The 21,886-nt window shown below is 35.7% G+C and overlaps 1 protein-coding gene across 1 annotated transcript; it reads left to right on the plus strand.

Annotated features, from left to right (window-relative positions):
* Positions 1-1,085: 1,085 nt before the first annotated feature.
* LOC126053485 (uncharacterized) lies at positions 1,086-11,765 on the plus strand. Its single transcript, XM_064037883.1, has 15 exons — positions 1,086-1,345; positions 1,759-1,825; positions 2,109-2,192; positions 3,212-3,497; positions 3,611-3,682; positions 4,066-4,146; positions 4,679-4,833; positions 5,265-5,343; positions 6,051-6,137; positions 7,391-7,453; positions 7,772-7,891; positions 8,181-8,274; positions 8,425-8,474; positions 8,656-8,792; positions 11,612-11,765. Exons 1-15 carry the CDS (start codon positions 1,258-1,260, stop codon positions 11,733-11,735), a joined length of 1,587 nt encoding a protein of 528 aa, XP_063893953.1. The 5' UTR covers positions 1,086-1,257; the 3' UTR covers positions 11,736-11,765.
* The last annotated feature ends 10,121 nt before the right edge of the window (positions 11,766-21,886 follow it).

The raw sequence follows: 21,886 nt of genomic DNA on the forward strand, positions 1-21,886 counted from the left end.
TAGGATAGCAGAATTTAAAAACTTTGGTTGTAATCTTACTTTAAAATGGTGGTTTAATTTTGGTGATCGTTTACTATTTTTGGCTTACGCATGATTTATTTTGGAGTAATTTCACTTAAATAGGATAGCAAAGTGTTAAAACTTTGGTGATAGTTTTACATTAAAATGCGAGTTTCATTTTGGTGATCATTTACTATTTTTGTCTGCTATTTGTTACTATATCTGGTGATCACTTAAACATAAGCCATAATAATACCTCTACAGTTTACAGGATGTTGTACCATTATTAGCATCATCCGTGTATTTATTGCAGAGCAAATCACTAATCATTTATCCAATTTTATTGGCAGTTCAATGGATACGATATTAACATACATCATCCACAAAACACAGAATAACATTTTCATCAAAAAATATACCCCACTTAACCCAAGTGAAATTACCGACCTCGTCCCAAAAGGGTCCATTCTAAGAAAAACATAAGTTGACACAATATCTGACCCCGCATGTGGACATATACGTGCAGAAGTATCTGTCAACAAAAAATGCCATCTAATCTCGACAATTTTCTTGGACCAGGCCACTTGACCTGGCTCCGGTCCTCTTCAGAGCCCCTCAAGATGGCTTATTTGACTTGGGATCGCTGCATTGTGACCCAAACTGTTGAGGCTTGGATCCCAAGTTCTTCAATTTAATCTATGTGCATTTTACCCGATGCTTGAGTGAAGTTCGGTCGACAAGATATTTTATTCGTTATTGCTGAAATAATTTTGTCTGTAAAAATATTCAGTGTTTGATTAATTTTAATCTAGTGATTGATGTTAGGAGTGTCAAAACACCATTTAAATAGAATAATAATTGATGTTTGAAGAATTATAATAAGATATAAGTAATGAAGTATAACCTGACCCCTCTTTGCTACCTGACGATTAGGTGATATTAAACAAATACATAGATAACTTAAACAGTAAATACCTAAACACACTAAAAATACAAAAAAAAACTTTCAAAACCTCTTTATAAATCGATCAAAAATATACATTACCATACACTGTAAAAAAAGCAAAACAATCAAAGCAGCCCCATTTCACAGCTATAAAACCATAACCAGTTATCGAGAAATGTTGCAATAATATTTCTTCACATAAATCAATTCGAGCAATATCATATTGTACAGTTTTGCATGCAGTCGGCTTATCAATTTAATTAAAAAAATATCTCATTACATACTGGTTTCGGTATGGAAGTAATATCGGAATGTTCTTGGCTAAAATTGTGTTTGCCGCGGCCATTTGCACTGTATTAACAAATTTTAGTTTTGTGGCCGGCCAAAATGAGGACGGCGGTTCGTATTTCTTTTATTTTATGACGCACGTAATAGCCCCCTAACTTTAGTGATTTAAAACCAATGTGCACCTTAGTTACTTTGTTATAATATCGTTGTAAAAGGCTGAACTATAATTGAATTTCAAAAGAGCGTGGTGAAAAGCGGGAAAACGCCATAAAAAACGTAACGGCATATAAACTGCAACTAGCCTAAAATGACGTTTCATAATTGGTATTTAAGTCACATAATACGATAAGCTACATTGATCAATTATAATATGCTAAAACCATTACATATTTTGTCGAAGGCATCATTACATAATTTTTAGCTTAATTATATATTCCCACATTGTTGAGCGTTGAGCTCTAGCTAGTGTCTACAAAATAATTAAATAAAACCTTTGTATGTAGACGTCTCATGTATTTCCGCAGACTTGAATGAACCAGAAAAGAAAAAGGAGCCGCCTCTAGACAACCACACATTCGTGGCCTTGATTGAGTATGTAAATATATAGTTTAATACAAAATATTTTAAAATTTCAATAGAAAGGAACTCACTTTATTTATTTATTTATTTATATATATTTATACCATGGGTAGCTGGGTGGTATCATATGAGATCAGTCACCGTTGCCGACAGCCAGCTAGGAGGACATAAACATTACTGGATCCCAAAGGCTTTGCTTTTATTTTATTTTTTGATTTTATTTTGATAAAGGACTTTTCTTATATTTCCTGGCAATGATCCCTTCATAATTTCTAAATTTTCATTATTGTTCCAGCGTCGTGTTTTCTGATGGCAAGAAAAAAACATGTACTGGCACCATCATACATGATAATGTAGTTATAACTGCTGCACATTGCTTGTAAGTTTACTCTTTAAGTATTTTATATCTTAGATTTTATAGATTTTGAAAGGAAAATAATACAAAAATACTCCAAAAGAATACTCGTGTACTTGGTCTAGTTATTTGTTTGTTTAGTCTAAACGACCTTTGGAACTTTCTAGAACTATCGCATTTTGAATTCGAAACTCCTCTTAGTATGTATATCGATAGAACTTTCGAGAATCGCAGATATTATGATTTCGGAATTCACTTACGTCTTGAACTTTCCAGGTAGATGATAAATGTATTACGAAACATCCATATTAATGATACCCACCCTCCTGACCTTGATCTTCCTTACCGGGGAAGGTCAAATTATTTTATGTATCTAGTTTTTATGGTAGTAGAAAGAATACTTAGTTCTTTTAGTCGGCACTTCTGCGAAAGTAGGCAAAAAATATACAGTCCTCCATGGACAAAATGCTAGATATAATACCTATTAATTACTAAGCCCCTTCTAAATTCAATCCTACATAGTCTGCTATTCAAATAATTCAAGATACCAAATAATTCAAAATTGACCTACATAATGTGGACTCATGAACAGCCAGTCCCTACAGCCTTCGTCAATAAGTTAATAAGGGCTGTATGTAACAGCCGTTATTTATATTCTTGAATTATGTACGTACTAATGTTTAATAATGTCTATAGATAATCCATAATATACCTACTTATGTATGTCAGACTGTATCTGCAAGAACTTGTGTACCTAATATTATTCGATCCATTTTCTTTAGCCTGTTAGCCTGGTTTGTTGGCAGATAAAATTATAGTTTTCACGGCACTCAAAACTTAATACACCAAAGAATTTGACCTTCAAAATGCCAGTAGTACTATTGAAAATTGGATTCTCCAACGACTCAACACAGAGGTATTGGTTTGTTAGTTGAGTGGACCTAAGAGGGTTACAAACTTTGACACCATAAAATTTGCAGGGGCTACAACCAAACCGTCTACACAAGGATTATAATAATGTAACTGCAAGACTTTGTCCTCAGTGTCGGCCACAGCAAAGACGCAGAGGCCGAACTAACCGCCTCATTCGTGGTCATCGGTACCAGGAAAATGTATGAAACGGGTTACGAGAACTATCTGCCTATAGAAAGAGTTATCACACATCCTAAATATAGAGGCTGGACAGCTGATCTCGCTTTGGTCTTCACTTTTGCGGGAATGACGTCAGACAAACCGGGCAATGTTATGCCCTTGATGGGAGAGAGTGCGTTGACCCCTGTGGATTCTAATGTCACCGTTCTCAGTTGGGGGCATTGCAAGAATGATATGGTAAGAATTATTTATTAATTAAATACGGATCCATATATGTGTTAGTGTGAATACTTTATATATATTAGGCGTGCAACGAACTATCTTTCATATTATTGGTGCTTTTCTTTTAGCTAACCGAGTTATCCACGCGTGGAAGCAAGCAGTTTGCAAGAAAACGACAATGTGATTCGAATGAAGATAATGTTAGTGTTTTTTTTTATATTATTATCTAAAACGAACTGTTTCTTGTGGTTCTGAATGTCCGGATTCTACTTGGATAAATGTAGTTTTTGTCACGTATATATTCCCGTCCGTGAAGTATTTTTTTCAAATCGGTCCAGTATTTAAAAGCAAACAAACAATCGAATCTTAAAATCGAAACTTTAAATATACAAATTTAAAATAAAACTTTCCTAAGCACTTAAACTTTCTGTTGGCAAAATCTGCACGATAATCAATTCAGTAGTTTCTGACTTTATTGCAAATAGATATACTTACAGGCTGGCGCGGCGGAGAGCCTTGTTTCATAACGATGATGAAAGTTTTAAGCTATCTATTGAGTGATAAATGTTTATTTTTTTGCAAGGAATCTTGCGAACCGCGCGCCTCTACTGGCGGTCCATTGCGAGTAGCGTACAGCTCCGAAAACCAAGACCAAAGCAATGAGGTAATTTGCTTTTTCCTTATTAAAATATAATAATATTGAACAGCTTTCTTTCACCAACGGATTTTCTGCAGTATCGCTAGACGGCAGACAATTGACAACTTCGCGCACAAGATGACGTTTAACCTCTTCTAATTATAAAACAATAAAATATCAATTGTGTCTCTCATATATTTGCGCTCCAACATATAACGGGTTAGTAAGGAATTTTACCGCTCGAATGTAGTGTGCGTACACTTACGCTCGGTTTTGCTATGCGTGATGAAAATCCGCTAGTCTGAAAGCGAAAACAGGCACAGCCTGTTTACTTTTGGTCTAGCTTTAGTCTCAAATGTTCAGACCTCGTTACCAAACATAATAAATTAAACAATAATCATTTTGGGAATAAAAGTTGTTTTGAATCCACGCTTGTGGACCAAAATCACAATCTCTATCGTAGATTCGAAGAGATCTTCTTCTGTCAGTGTTGTGAATTTTCTTCACATGAAGAATTCGAATAGAGAAATATTCACTAATAAAAATTATCTTTCCCCAGCGGGATAAATCAGATTCTTCTAATCAAAAGAATTCAAGGATTCAGGATTCTACCGAACGGTATCCAAATATCTTGAGACTGGATGCTCAAGGCGGGGAACCTGATGCGAGCAGCGTACGACCAACGCGTCGCACTACCAGGAGCCGTAGACCAACGTACCACATTATTCTGCATCTTTGTACTCCATTCTTTTCCTGAACGCACACTACAGACTATTTAGTCGGCTCTTGGCAGGAACAAAATATTATTGAAAATCGTGAATTGAGTCAAATTTTTTGTCGGTCAGATACCGAAAAAATACCTAACCGTTATTACGTGTGTACTTCCATTCGTCTTCATACTGATTTATGAGAAGAAACCAACTATCGGCCGACTGAATTTTTGGAGTGTCTGCGCTCTCAGTGTTTGAAAACTGCCGTTGTATAATAGATACTATTACTTCATAAAAACGGCACTGATGTGTATTCAAATTATTTCTAAGCTATCATTAGCGTGGATTTCTAACAGGCTCTCTGTCTTCTGTACCTTCTTTTTATCTATTGTTAAGTTTTCATATAGCTAATGAATAAAAATAAATTATCATTAGCCAACAGCCGACGTTCCACCCAAGCAGGACCGACGCCACTAAGAATCGATATACTACGACGTCTCAAATAAGAAGGAAGGTATGCTTTTTAGCCAATTTTATTTTAATTTGACGTGTTGTGTATAAATATTGGCTCTTCTAACCTAATAGACAGACATGTGTTGCTGGGGAGTTTGTTGCGCCACTTCTTCTTCCCAGCAAAAACACATAGGAAGTGGTGAAGAGCGGGCGTTTTGGAGGCTGTCTTTTGTTTTTGACGTTCAAAAATTGCTTGATTTTCACTTATAATACCACAAGAGCTTCAAAATTATCGGGTATTTCCCGATAGGTTCGTTGCAAACAAATGAAGGAGTCAAGTTTTTCAGGTTAAAAAATCACGAGCGCGAAGCGCGAGTGATTTCCTGAAAACTTGACGACTTTATTTGTTTGCAGGAACCTTGAGGGAAATGCCAGATAATTATGAAGCTCGTGGTATTCGGAGATTATTTTTCCGTCCCAAATGTCGGCCACAACCTGTCAGTTTGACGTAGCAACGACCAGAGAAAATATTCAAAAAATTTTCAGTATAATACCATGTAGGTTGTACCACGTGACGTCGAATGGTGCAATTCTATTGGTCGATATTTGGGTCGGAAAAATAATCAGGCTAATTTGTATCCAAGGACAAATGCAGCCTGAAAATAAAGGATTTTGATTTCGATTCAAGTTGTTTCAAAATGTTTTCCTGAACACATAATAAACATATTTGTGTATTCGTTTCTTATGAAGGTTGTATTTTATTTATAGAGGAGGATGAGAAAATCTTCACAGGCACTAAGACACCGATACAAGAAATCTTCTAGGAACACAAGCTATGTCGATCCAAACCTTCTGGTAAGAAGACTGAATGATTTATCATTATTGTAGATACATTATTACTAAATATGCTAGAAGCATTCTTGTTTGAATTATAACATTGCGTTATCAGTAGAATATACTTGTCCCATTTGTACATAATAATCTACAGATTATGTTCAAATAGGACTTAAAAAAAAATTGCATAGCTCTGAAAATCGACGCCAAATTAACACAGCATAGGTAAACCATAAAACGCCAACTCTGTCTTGTTATTTCTTTTTGAGATAAATGTTTCAAATTCCTGTGTTTTAACAATATTCCTATTTTTCCAAGAAATCATCCTTAAAAATAAACTTTCAGTTCTATTGTATGGAATACTGTCACGTTTCAATTGGTTAATTAAATGAAAATCTGCCACATGTATTTCAATCACGGAATAAAAGCCGACGGGGCGTGATAAAAATTCATGACAATAAAACACTATACTAATTGGATGATACCGGTTTACGTTACTATGTTATTGTTCACAATTTGAAGTTTTCGTGGGTTCCGCAGTACTCGAACACACATACATTACCTCGTATACATTAACTGGGAAAAAATTATATTAAAATAATCACCAGTAACGTATCTTAGGATTGAAGAGTTTTGTAGCAAAGACTTTTTTTAATGGAATACATTCCCGCTGTGGGGAATTGTCTTCAACTAATCATTCATTGACTTCTACTGACTAATACCGACCATGTTCCTTCTTAAGCCCTTTATGTACCATGGCCACGGTAACTCTTTCGTACAATCCCGCAGCCCCAGCAGGCTGCAGCAAAGCTAAAAAACAATAATTTAGTACCTCATAAGTTTTCGTAGATCATTGTAACTATTGGTAGGTACTTAGATATGGGGACACGAAAAAAATATGAACAATATAAACTATGTAATTGATTCAGTAAAACTTACGGAACCCTAGTCAGAAGCGTGACACAAACTCAGTTGTATTCTTTTTACGCAAATTGCTATTTCAATTAGTTGATACGAACTGTTTCAATTGTTATTATTGTAGCGTTGTATGAAGTAATAACTTCATTCAATATAATAATGTTCAAGAAAAACTACTAAAAGTTACTAAATCGCATTTGTCATTAGTTATCGATTAATAATTTTAATAATTTTACAGTGTCTAATTTAAGGCTTATTTTTTTAACAATGAAATTATATATTGTAATAACGTGTTTTAACATAATGTTATAACAATAACATCATTATTATCTTATGAAAGCTGAAGTGTTTTTCAGAATGTTGCTACGAATAAGGAACCAATATGGACGGTACGACAACCAAGATCGATTTCGAAAGAGGTTCGTGATTAGGTACTGATAATGTTTTAAGGCTCACGTTACCTATCCAAGATCTCTTAACGAAAGTGACAAAAATCCCACACTTCTTACCAACCCATTATTTTAATGAAAATCATCATAATTCATCGGTCATGAGAGTGAAGGAATAGTGAGTGCACGTGTGTCTGCGCAAATGCTTGTGCACTATAATTATTCCAGCGCAGTTGGCTAATCTCCTTAAATGAGAACAGCCGCCGCCGTAGCCGATAATCCGCTACGAGGACATCTTAACGAAAAAGGATATGATATTAAAATTAAAAATACTAAATTATTCTCCAGGAAGATATAGAAGCAGAAACAACTACAGAAACCGACCAAACCACAAAAGAACAAAATAAAAAAGACGAAAATGAGATACAAAAACATTACCAGGGATGGCGGAGATCAGCTGGCAGTGTGGTAAATTATCACCAAATGGAGTAAAATACTTGTATTTTATTATGCCTAAGCCCATTTATGTAGCACACATGATTATTTAAATACCTAATTTTCAATGGACTTGTGATGTGGTGTAAAATTAAATGTCAAACAAATCAATGACTACATAACAAATAATGACCGCAATCAAATGGGTGGAGAGTCTTTAAGACAAGCAGTGCTTTTGTACTTGGCATAGAAGTACCTTTTGTTTTCATGAACTGTTTTCCTATATAAATGGTGTTAAAATAAACAGTTTTTTTTTTTCCAGGAAAATAAACTGACGACAGAAATCTTCGGATTCGTGAATGTGCAAACTTGCAAGAAATTAGTGGATAAGGCGATGCCTAAGCTTTATTCAATTAGTAAGCAGTTTAGTATAATTATTTTGTCTATGACTATTAAGGTATGGTTAGCAATAATAATTTATGGAATAAAAATCAAAAAGGTTGGGATTTTAACTGTTTACGATGATTTTATGAAAAAACTAATATACTTTTATTTGCTTTTTTCAGACACGAATGAAGTCGTATGTTATGCAGCCGAAGAGCATTATATTAGCACGGTATGTAGATTTTTATGTAATATTATTTTTTATTGACAAAGGTAACTTTGTAAGAAAATAAAAATTTGTAAGAACCTTCTTCACCTCATTTATTTATATTTAGATGCGTATTTTATGTTACGTGATTAATTCAACCTAACCGTCATCGTAGTAAATTGAACCTTATTATAATGTTAATTAGGAGGATTCTGGCGCGCCGGCTATTCGTCAAGGACATCTTGTGGCAGTGACGCTGGGCGGGGTGGAGTGTGACGGCGACCACGTGGCCATCGGGATCAAGATGAGCTGCTTCTGCACGTGGATCGCTGAGAACTTACCGTAAGTAGCTTGTTATGTTAACAGACCTTTTAAAAAACCAAATATATGACTTTAAACCTTCTTCGGTAATTGGTTCTATTTTAGGGTACCCGATGAAGTTCCCTAGCGGTACAGATTTTTTTCTATCAATCTTGGTCAGTCATGTATTACAATAAAAAAACTATCAGTCCTATAATTTATGTGTGACAATGAACTGAATTTGAAGGATGGACTGAAAAACTTGCTACGTGAGAATGAGACGACATTTTCTTTTTTCATATTTTAAACGAATTGCAATATTGCTAAATGTAAGGGTATGTCATACCTAAATAATTCCAAAACTACAATAATAAAAAATCCGCTATAAAATCACTAAGTACTTTTCAAAGTTGACTGTCATAAGCATAGTAAACTTTTCTTCCCTTTTCCGCGAAAAACGTCGGATGAGAAACGTGGTAGTTACCGGTAGTGGCTGGCTCTAGCCGTGACAACATCGGATGGATAGCTTCGACACACTGAGTAACGTTGATCGCTCGACATCGCCGCTCTATTTCGAGATCCGATCAAAATTCGATTTTTTATCGAGTCCCGGCTATCTATTATGCTGAGGAAGTGGGGTTTATTGTCGGGCGAAATACGGGGATTATTAAAATAAAAGTACCTATACAAAAAGTATTCTTAACTTTAAGCTACTCTAGTTATTCTCGTAGCTTAATATCACGTACGTTTTCTCAAGTTCTAAAAATAAAAGAGCCTACTGCTACAGAACAGAGATTCTAAAATAGCACTATAATTAGTAATTTTCTTTGTTTGAATGAGGAAATGTCACTCAAATTAAATGATTACCTACAATACCTACATGTTACCTTAATGATTGTACAAGGCATTGTACGACTGAATGCGGAAAAACATGGGGTTTCAGTTGTTTTCCTCAAAGAATTTTAAGGGGAAAATTACAAGTTTCATAATTAAAACTGAATATTTGTTTCCTTAAAAAGTACATATTTTTGATGCAATAATGTGTCTTAAAAATATAGTGCACGTCTTACGATATTAATATATTAAATATTATATATAAAATACGATATTAATGACTTATTTTATTTTCTTATTATATTTATCATTAACCTTACTTAGAATATCTTTGAAAAGGATCGAACAAAACACACCCCGAATAACGTATGCAGTGCAACGCTTCGCACTAGCGGTATTTTTATCTATGTACTCCATTATGTACTGCCCCTGTGTACTCCATTATGTACTGCCCCCATGTACTCCATTATATACTGCCCTTTTGTACTCCAATATATACTGCCCCTATGTACTCCATTATATACTGCCCCTATGTACTCCATTATATACTGCCCCTATGTACTCCATTATTTCATTTCATTCAGTTAGTCGGTAGTCGACGAACCGACCGGTTGCGCATCGTGTGGCTAGCGCGCATATTGCAAAACCGAGTGGAAAATCCCCTGATGTGAAAAAGCTTAAAAAATATAACTACAGTAAAGTCCTTTGCTTATCGACTTGACGCTGTCAATTACGTTCTGTTTTGTTCCCGGCGCTCTCGTTACACTGCCTGTATTATGTTTCAAAATATTCCTTCAGGTCATTTTTAAACAAAATTTATAAAAGAAAGAAGAATTTTGACGAGTTTTTTCAAGGGAAAATCGTACGGCTATAGCGGTTCTCCTGTTTTATTTAAAACAACTTATATTTTTCACATAATTATTATAAACGCGTTGGTATGACCACCTCAAACGACAATGGTACAAGGAGGACAAGGGAAAGTAGCTTCCGCCATTGTTTCACCCATTATCCTGTGTAATTTACTCCACTCATTCGGTTAAAAAAAAACAAATCCTTCCTCGATAAGTGGACTATAAAAAACTGAAAACAACTGTATATTTTTTTCAAATAGGTACAGTTCCTGAGTCTCTAAAAATAAACTAAGAATTCTTAAGTCACTAATATTTGTATTTGGCTTATTTAGCCACAAAAGAAAGTGCTTGCGGCACTAATAACCGCTTAGACAAGCACTGCCACAATCATCTGACCAAGATGCACTGTGGCCAATGATGAATATTTGTAACGGGTGATTTTTTAAGAGGTATAGGATTTGATTTTCAAAAAAAACACAAAAAGTTTGAAAATTTTGATGAAATCTTTATTGGAATCGATAGAACGGTCAATATAATTTAATGTTTGAAGATGATTTCATGCAAATGCTGGCCGCGGCTCCGGTTTAGATGGCCCATTCGCAAGGCCCAATTTCGGCACACTCTCTCCAACATATCAGCCGGTATTTTAGGAATAAATGCTTCAATATTGGCTCCCAGTGCGTCAATCGTTGCTGGGTTCTCCCTGTAGACATGAGCCTTAACATGGCTCCACAAGAAATAGTCCAAAGGCGTTAGATCACACGATCTAGGCGGCCAATTGATGGGCCCAAAACGTGAGATAAACTGTTCACCGAAGGCGGCTCTCAATTGGACCATTGTTTCGCGTGCCGTGTGGCATGTGGCACCGTCTTGTTGAAACCACATGTCAGGCATGTCCAATTCTTCCATTTTGGGCAAAAAAAATCGCCAATCATCACACGGTAGCGCTCGCCATTCACAGTAACGTTTCGGCCATTGTCGTCTTTGATAGTAAAATTTAATCATTTGCAAGCGTTGTTCGTTCGTAAGTCGATTCATGGTTAAATTATAGACCATACTGAACAAGTTTGACAATGACATAAGACACGATTCACGCGTGATCTGTCCAAAACAGTGTTGCCAAAAAGATACCAGCAAAAAAATCACCCTTTAAAAATATTTTTTTTTCTGTTTCAGGAGCGGTGGGGAAAATTTGAGATGCTGTAAAAACTGCTGCGGCGAACACAAAGAGCAACAGAGATATTACAGACAAAGACAAACTAATCATTATCTACAAAATGTAAGAGTTGATTCAACATAATTGTTACTATAGTAATATAAAATTTAAAAAAATCTATGTTCGCTTGTTTTGTAATTTATTCTCAGTAATATTATAAATACGAAATAACTCTGTCTGTCTGTTTGTCCGGCTTTCACGTCAACCACTGAATCGATTAAAATTGCACATGTGCAAAGGCTAGAACCTGAGAAACACAGGACAAAACAAGACATACTATACTACTACTGCGTGCTACTATAGGCTACTTTTAACCCGTGTGATGGGGGCGGTTGCTTCAAAACGCAGTTGAAACCGCACGACAAAACTATTTTATTACAAAAGGTTTTATAAAAGTATAGAAGTACTCGGTCAATTCTACACCAAGCTACGTTGATGAAACAGAATAAATAAATAAAATCAAAGAGGACAGGAAAAGTCAATCATGTAGTCAAGTCTTTTTTCTACTGGAGTCCCGGAGACTCCGCGGTGGCGCGGCGTGGTGTGTTGACATTTCCCGTCGCCTACCTACAAAAGGACCTTTTATTATGACATTGACGTTTGACGACTGGTCTTTTTAGTATCATCTTATTTAATCTTTAGAATTGCGTGATTATAGAAAAACTTCCTCATTTAATTTGAGCTATTACGTACTAAAATAATGCCCTCAAATGCATGTTTGCAAATAAATAAATGTCGATGGCTGACTTGTGCTAGAGTAAAAATATTGTTTATGACATTTAACAATAATTATCGTCGGAGAATGATTTGTACAGAAGATAGACATTATTATTCAGCCCTTTTTACCGCCTTATCATATTCGTAAATTATAAAGAAAAAACCTTAATTCTCCACAATATAACTAAGCAAGCAATTATTATCATAAAATCTCAAACCCAATTTTCAGAAAAATCATTTTTAAAATTGCAATTTCTTCCAATAAAAATATTTTGATTACAAAAGCAGCAGTTTCCATCATCGGCAATTTATTCTAAGTGCTCATTACCATTCCGTTACAACCTACTATTCTTGCAAATAAGCTTACAGTGTCCCTTAATAAGATTTATAGGGCAACTTAATCCATTCCAAATCCGATTTGTCTGTTTAACACCGAATAAAAGCGTTATATAAGAAATAAGTCACAAAAAATTTCGATGGGTATCGGATTAAGGCATTTCACTTTTAAAGATAAAATATAGCAGTTGAAGATTTATGAAATGATGATAATAATTTAATATAATGTTCATTTTGTAATCGTCTGTTCGCAATCGTGGATGAAATGATAATTTTATGAAAATGGTAGTTACCTAAATTAAATTAAAGCTTCATAAAATAACAGTTTGCAGTTTTTTCAATAGCAATTCAAGGAGGATTATAAAGGAAAATATAATTAAGTATGGTTGTTTTTATGTTGTCAAACAGATATGAATATCAAATTACCTAACTTACAACTTATAAGGTCAAATAAAATAAAACAAACCAGAAACGGTAGAAACTGCAAAATCTTGCAGAAGTGTCGCACTAAAATACACCTACGTGAGAAAATGTAAATTGGAAACAATACCGCTATGTGGAGCCATCGAAATGATTTCTAGTGCAAGATAAAAGCTTTTCTAAATAATAAAATTCAGGAAATAAAATAATAATTGTATTCTGTTGAAGCAACGAGCAACAAAAGCTATTTAAAAAGTAAGATTTTATTTTCAGTCGGTATAAAATAAATGCAAAGCTGGAATTATTAAGCGGATCTGTATGTTACAAGATTTCTTAATAAAAAATAACCAATCTTCTAATTTCACACCGTGCCTGGGTATTTTAAGCTGCATTCCTCGAATTTTGCTTATTGACAGTTGATGAAGTAATTTCAGGTCAGAAGCCATCAATAGGGTTTGTGAAGTTTCTGACACTAGGTCACGTTAAATGATTAAACCTGCATTTCCAACATCGTAACAAGAAGACTACGTGGCTATTAAAAATATCCTAACGCAATGAACTTGCACACCATAAAATTTTACATTTCTCAGTAACATCTAGCCACCTAAGTTCTAATAATAATAAGCCATAATAATCATAATAACGTAACTTCCGTAATAAACCGTAATCAAAAAATAACTTTTCCCCGGAAAGAAAACCTTAACGTAACCGTACACACAATACACCGCCGTAATCATAAAATAAAAAGCTTACAACGTTCGAAAGTGCGCACTTTTACAGAAATTCGTTGTTCAAAAGTACCTATGTGTAAAAGTCCGCACGGTGTCGGTAACAATATCACGTACGTATGAGACGACGACGACATTTTGCCACAGAATAAGTGTAGACAGAAGGCCATTGAGCTATAAAATAACTCTCAAACATAAAAAATACAAATCTTCATTCATAAATCTAAATGCATGTCCAATCGTCCATAAGCAGGTGTATCGTTCAATGTGAAAACGGTTTAAATAAAGCTTTATTTACCTACATTTATTAGCAGGCTGACTGCTAAGTGTCCAACACACGAGGTGTATAATTCTTTTATTGTGCCTGAGCCGCAGCAGTGTAAAGCTTAAAACCTGAAAAGCATACTAACCATGTTAGCGACCCATCAGGTACGCATCATAATTGACGATCAGCTTAACATAGGGCCACAATATATTTTTAAGCACCGATGGTATTACTACCAAGAACACATATCTACAATTAATGTAAGTATGGTATAAATACGCTATCTTGAGTGAGCCCTCTGTATTTACCTCCATAGCGTTTTCCCTATAACAGGTCGCAGAGTAGACGATGTCGCGGGTAAATGAGAAACGGGCGGCCACGGGACATTGCACATGATGATTGCTCAATACAGTTCCACCGATACTGTCAACTGCGAAGGAGGAACTTTATTTGATTTTCCTTTGAAGCAATACAGTTTGATTTTTATGTGTACGAGAAATATTATGCTGCCATATTTTGACAGGAAATTGGGTAAATGATACTCCATTTCAAGCAGTTTAGAAGTATTATTTGGCTTGACAGGGAAGTAGGTAAATGGTCTTCAATTTTGAGCTGCTTTTCAAAATGTTTAGCTAATGAGACGATTTTGGCCTAATGTCTAAATTACTGAAGTATTTTGTCTACATATTATAGAACCCTTGCAAAAGACCATATATTGCAAGTAAGTATTGTAAGCTTCGCTATAAAAGGATCTGTTTGAAGTTGGTTGTATTGCTTCTATCATTTCCCGTCTAGACGAACACATTGAAATCAATAGTCGCAGTGGTTGGAGCCTTTCTTTGATCCTGTTCGAAATCTACCATGTAGGATGAAAAGCAAGCTCGAATGAGATTTTGCACATATGTACTGTATGCCTTTGGTAAGTACATTGAAAGGATTCTATAGGTACAAGAACATGAAACGGGAGGTTTGAAAATAGCATCGAACTAAACAACAGAACTTGGAGCATAACACAAAAGAGACATCTGTGATTACTTCCAAAGCTCTTCATCTCCATTAAGAGGACGAATTGGAATTTTTGGCGCCAAGAATGTCAATTTTTCTCAGTAAATACAAAACGGATCAAAATACAACTTGGTTACCTGAAAGTTCATGATATAAGCCTTATTTTGTTAGTTATAGAAACATGATTAGGTAACTTTTATAACAGAGAAAAATATATCAAACATACCTCTTTTTAAAAAGAGATTCACATATTATGGGCAAACGGGACCGATTTAAGCCTCTTAACTTTTTTAGTAGTTGAGTATATACATACTCTTTAAAATGGTAGTAGGAATTTTTATTAAATTATCATTTCTAAATATTAAAATTACAAAACCATTTTGTCGCTTACGACTTTTAGTTATAAGCTAGCGCGCGTATTGTTATCCTCGCCCCGCTCAGACGCTCCGACCCCTTTTGGCGCCTTAGATGCGCGTGCCGGTTATGGAATTATTGTTGACCACTTCCTCGCCTTAATAACAGAAATAAATAAAATCCCCAAAAAACAATTGAAAAAAACACCTGAGCCACTGAACTCTGCGAAAATAATACCATTACAGTACATCAAACGCCCACAGATACCCACATAACTTGTACCTGTCTTAAATAATTCCACACGTAAGAAACGAAAACAGAAGAAAGAGAACAAGCGGAAAACACCAATAAAATGTAACGGCCACGCCAAATCACCCCCATTAATACGTGGAGATATCTATAATCCCCCCTCGGCGTGCTGAATTGCTTTATTCTCTACATCAATCTATTTCCACGTAATCAGGTCGGACCAGAGTCCACTAATTATACTGTAAATACCCCTATATTAGGTGTATCTCTCACGATCGCAGCTTAACAGATTAGCAGAGCGGCATCAATATATGGCGATGTACGCTGGGTAGGAAGAGTTGAGCCGGCCTGGAGTCCCGGCAATTGCCTTGGTAATCCGAGATCATAGCCGGCGCGACAATGCAACGATTATTATCCGACCACAATGCTCCAGTATTAGTGATACTACGTACTATCCTCCGTTTGGGATCTGAAGTATCGATTTATCGCACATTTGCTTAGTACCGCAATATGTTATGCAGTGAGCTAGCGAGTTGGTATTTTAAAAAGAAGTAATTTGCTTTGTTTTTGAACAGACAGTATCGGATTTTTCTTTAAAATGGTTGAACCTTTAAAATCTAAGTAGAATAAATTGAATAAAATCATTTTTTTTTAACAGTCTACCGTTGTACATTTTATTGATCCAAACGTATGGCAAGATGAGCGTTTGATACAAAAACATCCTGCAGTTTAAACTGTACCTAACAAAAACAATAGCAAAAGATAAGAAAACTCGGAACAAGTTCGTTGTATTATAGAATTGCTAGCGAAGTTGCAGTTACAAACTGGATAACCTTACAGTTAACAGTTAAAACCGTACTTCTGCAAACAAACGAGTAAGACATAATATCTACAAAAGCAAGATATCTTTCATGTATAAAAATAAATCAACTATGTAATGTAAACAACAGGGAGTTTCGCGACGCCGCTTGTGTGCCAAGACTGATGACCAAGTAACCTCTTAAACTCTGTTCCAAATAAAGTCCTTTACCCTTGCCTATAAAAACAAACACTTCAAAACCTATCAGTTGCCACCGCAGCAAATAAAACACAAAACATCAAAAAAGGTTCTAGTGAACGTACACAAAAAACGGGTCCGAGATATTACTTTACCTTTACGTTATTTACGAACAATATATAAGGCTTGTTCGCTCAATATAGGCAAATAACTTGTCCAGCCCGGAGCTATATCTGCTTAAGGAGCGCAAAGCTTTCAGCCGCAGGTCCTTACAAAAATATTCAGAAGCAAGTATAGAAGTGGCACCTTTACTTTGACTCCGAAAGGAAAGTGTTAAAATTGTTGAATATTTCTGCTGAGATCAGCGTGTGAACAGAACTTTCTGGAAATAGTTTGCGTGTGAAATTTTTAGAACGTGTGGCGGTGAGTACTGCTTAGTTCAGCTGCAATTTCTGAATGATTTATAGGCGTTTAGTTTGTAGTAAAATGTATTGAGGTGTAACTTTGAAATCGTATTCTGTGAGTTCAATTCAATTAAAGGCTGGCAAAATTGTGATTATTTTTACTTCTTTTTTTATAATTCCTTTATGGATTCGTTTTTAACTAAGTGAGTCCTTGTGCGATATAAAGAGTATTGAATTAAATGAATTGGTATATCTAAGTCCAAAAGCTTAAAAGTTCTTTTGCTTCACTCCAAAGAAATTACCCGTGAGTCCCGACGCAACCACTAAAATTTTAAAGATTGTAGTAACAATATAATGCCGTGTTTTCACAGCTTAATCCCGGCGGGGCTGTATGCAAATATGTATTAGTATCAAGTGACCGGGGTTAGCCGTAAACATCTAAGTGCACCAGATAAGCCAGCCAGCTATTTGCTCTAGAAATATGCATTTTAACAACGTATGACAGAATAAACGTTTTAAACAAATTAATATTTTAAGCTGGTGAGCTTAAAGAGAGTTAAAATGCAATTTTGGTCCCGTGAAATGTGATTTTGTTGGGAACGTTCCCTTTTTTGCTGAAGGAGAAAATTATGTTATGATTATTTAAAAAAGAGAAAAATGTTCGTTAGTTTTTTAAGAAAGAAATAATTAAATGTTTTGTCTCAATAGCATCATTAGGTATTGGTAAGTTGTTTTAACATGATTCAATATGGTAACAACGCCATCACAGACGCTTCAGAAAGTAATATCAACAAAGGCACGGACGACCACCGCACAGCTAAATCCGTACCTGCTTAATCTAAAAAGGGATCAAACGAAAAGTTTATGCAAGTTATTCAATCTCCTTTACGTAAACAGAGCCACCGCAGCTTCGCTATACTACTTGACTATTCAACTAGTGATGTTTGCTAACTAGTTCTAATCGGCCACCTATAATCGAGAGCAGTGCACACAGTTTAAGGCTCTTACATGTTCCTTGGAACGTCAGGGCGCAGTTTACCCATGGAAGGCCATTAGTTTGCGAGGATGTTTGCACTGCGCCCTCTAATGGGTTCGCTGTACTTGCTATATAGCCTGGACCGCTTTTATTGCACCCCGAGATTATTTAAACGGCCGCAGGGAGAGCCTCATAATTTGTGAGCTCTCCGCCTTGGAGCGTATTCAGTCGGCTGTAACGAGATGTTGCGCAGTTATTTTAAGGCGTGATTTAAATTCAGTTGTTTTTTCCCAACCTTTTTTATTATTAGCTCGGGACTTCTTTACGGGTTCATTTTCATCGATTCTTTTGTTTTAGCGCCGGAGTACATTTTTTGATAACATCATCGTGTTGAAACCGTGTAACTTTTACAAAATGTTTTTTTTTGTGTACATAAAAACTCTCACGTATTACACTTAAAAAACTATTAAGATAATAAGATATTTCCATAGAAATTGCCATTTCGACAGTAAAACGACATGGCAGTATAAAAATATCTCATATTAGCTCAAAGTTTTCGTATTTAATACAGCCCCGGGGCGAGTTGGGAACTCTCGCCATTTGCTCGCTCTTGTATTACCATTCGCCAGACTATACTTCGAAATATGGCAGAACTTTTATTTAAACGTCACTAGCATTGTACGCCGACCTTTGTGGGGATTAGCTTATTCTTCTTATTCTTATCGAGTGAGCAGGTTTTAACGACCTTACAAGCCTCCGTATTAGAGTTTTTCTCAAATCCGCGTGACGTCCTCTGACGTGGAATTGTAACTGCTATTGAGTAGCATTTGAGGACGCTGGTTTTGCGTGCTCCCAGGTACGGTAATATACAGTATAACACTGCTAACTTAACCAGAAACCAGGCTGCTTTGTGAGTATTTATTCCTCTGCCTTAGAAGTAGTTTAGCATGTGAGCAGTAACAATATTGTTAAAGCTCAACTCATATTTTGCTGTTGGGGAGAAGTATCCGTAAACAAAATCCAAAAATAAATATTATTTAATTATCTACAACTGGTTTGGTTTTTGCAAATATTCTATTACACTCAAAAATAAAACAACTATCTATTCTACTAGATCCCTACTATATTCTCCAGAACGCGAACGAAAATATTATTTCTCCGTCCAGCACTTTTATTCATAAGTTTGAAGTTTAAATCTGCAAAACTAACAACTTCCATGAAACGATTGCCTTTTACGTATTTCTTAACACTTCCATCGTAGCCGCTGAAAGAGTTCTTATCTAACATTTTACTAGAAATTCATCGCCGTCTCAAGTGTTAGAATAACTTTTGAAGGAATACAAGGAAAGTCAATTATTGGAAGCCGGGGTTGCTATGCTACTGCGGAAGACACAAACAAGCCACTCGAGACTTAAAATCTATCGGATAAATTCTACTTTAGCAAATTCGCGAAAAAGTTTAAGCCACAATTTTACTCCCTTTAGAGAAAAACTTAGAATCCTTTAAGTTATTTTCTAAGCTCCAAACCGAGGAATTTAAAAGTCTATTTTCGTTCGTAGCGGTAGCGTTAACGGTAGCGGTAGTGGTAGCTGTAGCGATAGCGGGCCGATTGTCGACCATGAAGGCTGTAAGGGTTGAGTGCGTGTAACTACCTCGTTAAAGTAGTTTACGATCAAGGAGACCTGATAAGTGCCTTGAAGCACTTTTATAAACAGCTTTTGTTTATTAAGTGCGGATAATCTTTCGTAGATTCGATTTCGATTAAATACAATCCTCTGTGGTGGTGTGCATCGGGACTAATCTTTCTCTGCCAGTTAAAAGTAACGTTAGAACTAGATAGTTAACCCCACCGTTCCCGCGGCGGACACGTTCATTTCCCATCTCGCCGCTGGCCGATAAAATAAATTGACCGCCGCTTTAAAGATCAGCTTAATTACTTTTCTATTAAATTCAATTGGCATGTCTGTGCATTCGGCTCGTTTCGGCTCGATTGATTCTCTGCATTCGCTGCTCTCTGGTAATTTTGGGCAGATCCCCATTTTGGTCCATTGAAGCTTGTCATTAATAATTGGTAAACTGTGTTCGCTTCAATTTTATGCTCCGATACTCTTTGTGGTCGTCGTAGAGTATTATCGTGTTCGATTTAATGAAGGCACATAATTTGGCGTGGCGTTGGAGTTATTTTATCCGCAACTGCTGCTAGTAACACTAACGGTTATTTTCTATTGCCACAAAATTAGTGTTACCAAGGTTTAACATACCCTCAATAACTAAACTAGTCCCGCTTAAAGCAGATTCATAAGTAACAGTAACCACTAACATATAATTTAAGTAAAATGATTCGTTATTATTTAATCCTATATAGTCCTAAACATAGGTATAACATATTTTTTCATGTTTTTCCCGTAAAGGAAAACAGAAAACATTCCAAGAGTCTACAATAATTCCTCTACAGATACAGAATAAAAAGCAGAAATCAAACGCTCCAGAACACTTTTAAACCGTACTGAACAACGAAAGTGTGTCATGTCACTACACTTAAAGCATACAAAACCCCCGAGGTAGAAACAAATACCTATCGCAGGGGAAAACAAAAGAGGGTAGGTAAGGCAAAATCAAAACGAGGCGCGTATTCTCAGTCACGCGGCAAACGAGAGAAGCATTTAAAACGTCAAGTCTCGAAGCGACGCGACCTCGTTAATCAGTCCCCGATGCATTGCAATTGCAAAAAATGTAATGCTTATTTACCCAAAAAACTGACTCGATTCTCAATTCAAAAAGGTTCGCTGTGAACTGGATTTATTTGTTCATGTCCTCTACAAATATATCTAGTTCGAAAGGAAATTTCTCGAATCGGCTGTAACGATATCCCAAAGTGGGATCTCAATTGTAGGATTCCGAAACTGGTGGAGATTACTAATGTTTGTTGATTGAAACAGTTTATTTATTCTTTGTTCTAAATAGAATACAAATAGCTGTGAAGAACAAATTGAGTTTTACAGTCGACTTTATTATGAAACAAAGTAAGTTTTACAAGCATCTGTAAACTGGAGTGCAATTGAACGTTGTATGGTCAACATAAAAATATTCCTTACACTTCATTCTAGCGACTAATTTCTGTGACTGTCAAAGTATTTCTTTATGTTCGATAGGCATATTAAAAAGCGCTCGATCGCTACTTAAACCAACCGGATTAGAAAAAGTATTTTTTTTTTAGGATTTATTACGATTTTTATTCGATTGCAGACTTTGGCTGATTTAGCCAAATGTCTGCCAAACTTTAATGGAAGATGGCACCTAATAGAGATATATAGGATAGATATGGAATATTTAAGATTGTTTGTTATAGTGGTGCTGCAAATTTTATTTTTGTTACTACCTAATATTATTTATAGTTTCTCTTTGCTAACACTACCATCTTATATGCATTCAATCTCGCCGGTACATAAACAATCAATCAATATGTAAGCAACCTCCATCCAGAAATCTTGTTCAAGACGGATACAAATTTGATGGACACCCTTACATGAAATATGAAGGCGGAGCGACGGGAGCGATCGGAGCGATCGGAGCACCTCCGGATATTGGACGTTCTGCAATCGCTATCTCTGAAGGATGTCAGAGAATGTCAGCCACATGTGAGCTACTGTGTATCTAGACATAGTCATCTGATATTCCAGGAAAATTGAATGACTTGAGGTCAATTCACATAGGAATTGTTACTGTTGCCTGCCTTCATTTTGAAGACAGGTCAATGTAAGGATACTAAAAGAGGTATTTATTT

The sequence above is a fragment of the Helicoverpa armigera genome, chromosome 14 (assembly GCF_030705265.1).
Source record: "Helicoverpa armigera isolate CAAS_96S chromosome 14, ASM3070526v1, whole genome shotgun sequence".
NCBI lineage: Eukaryota > Metazoa > Arthropoda > Insecta > Lepidoptera > Noctuidae > Helicoverpa > Helicoverpa armigera.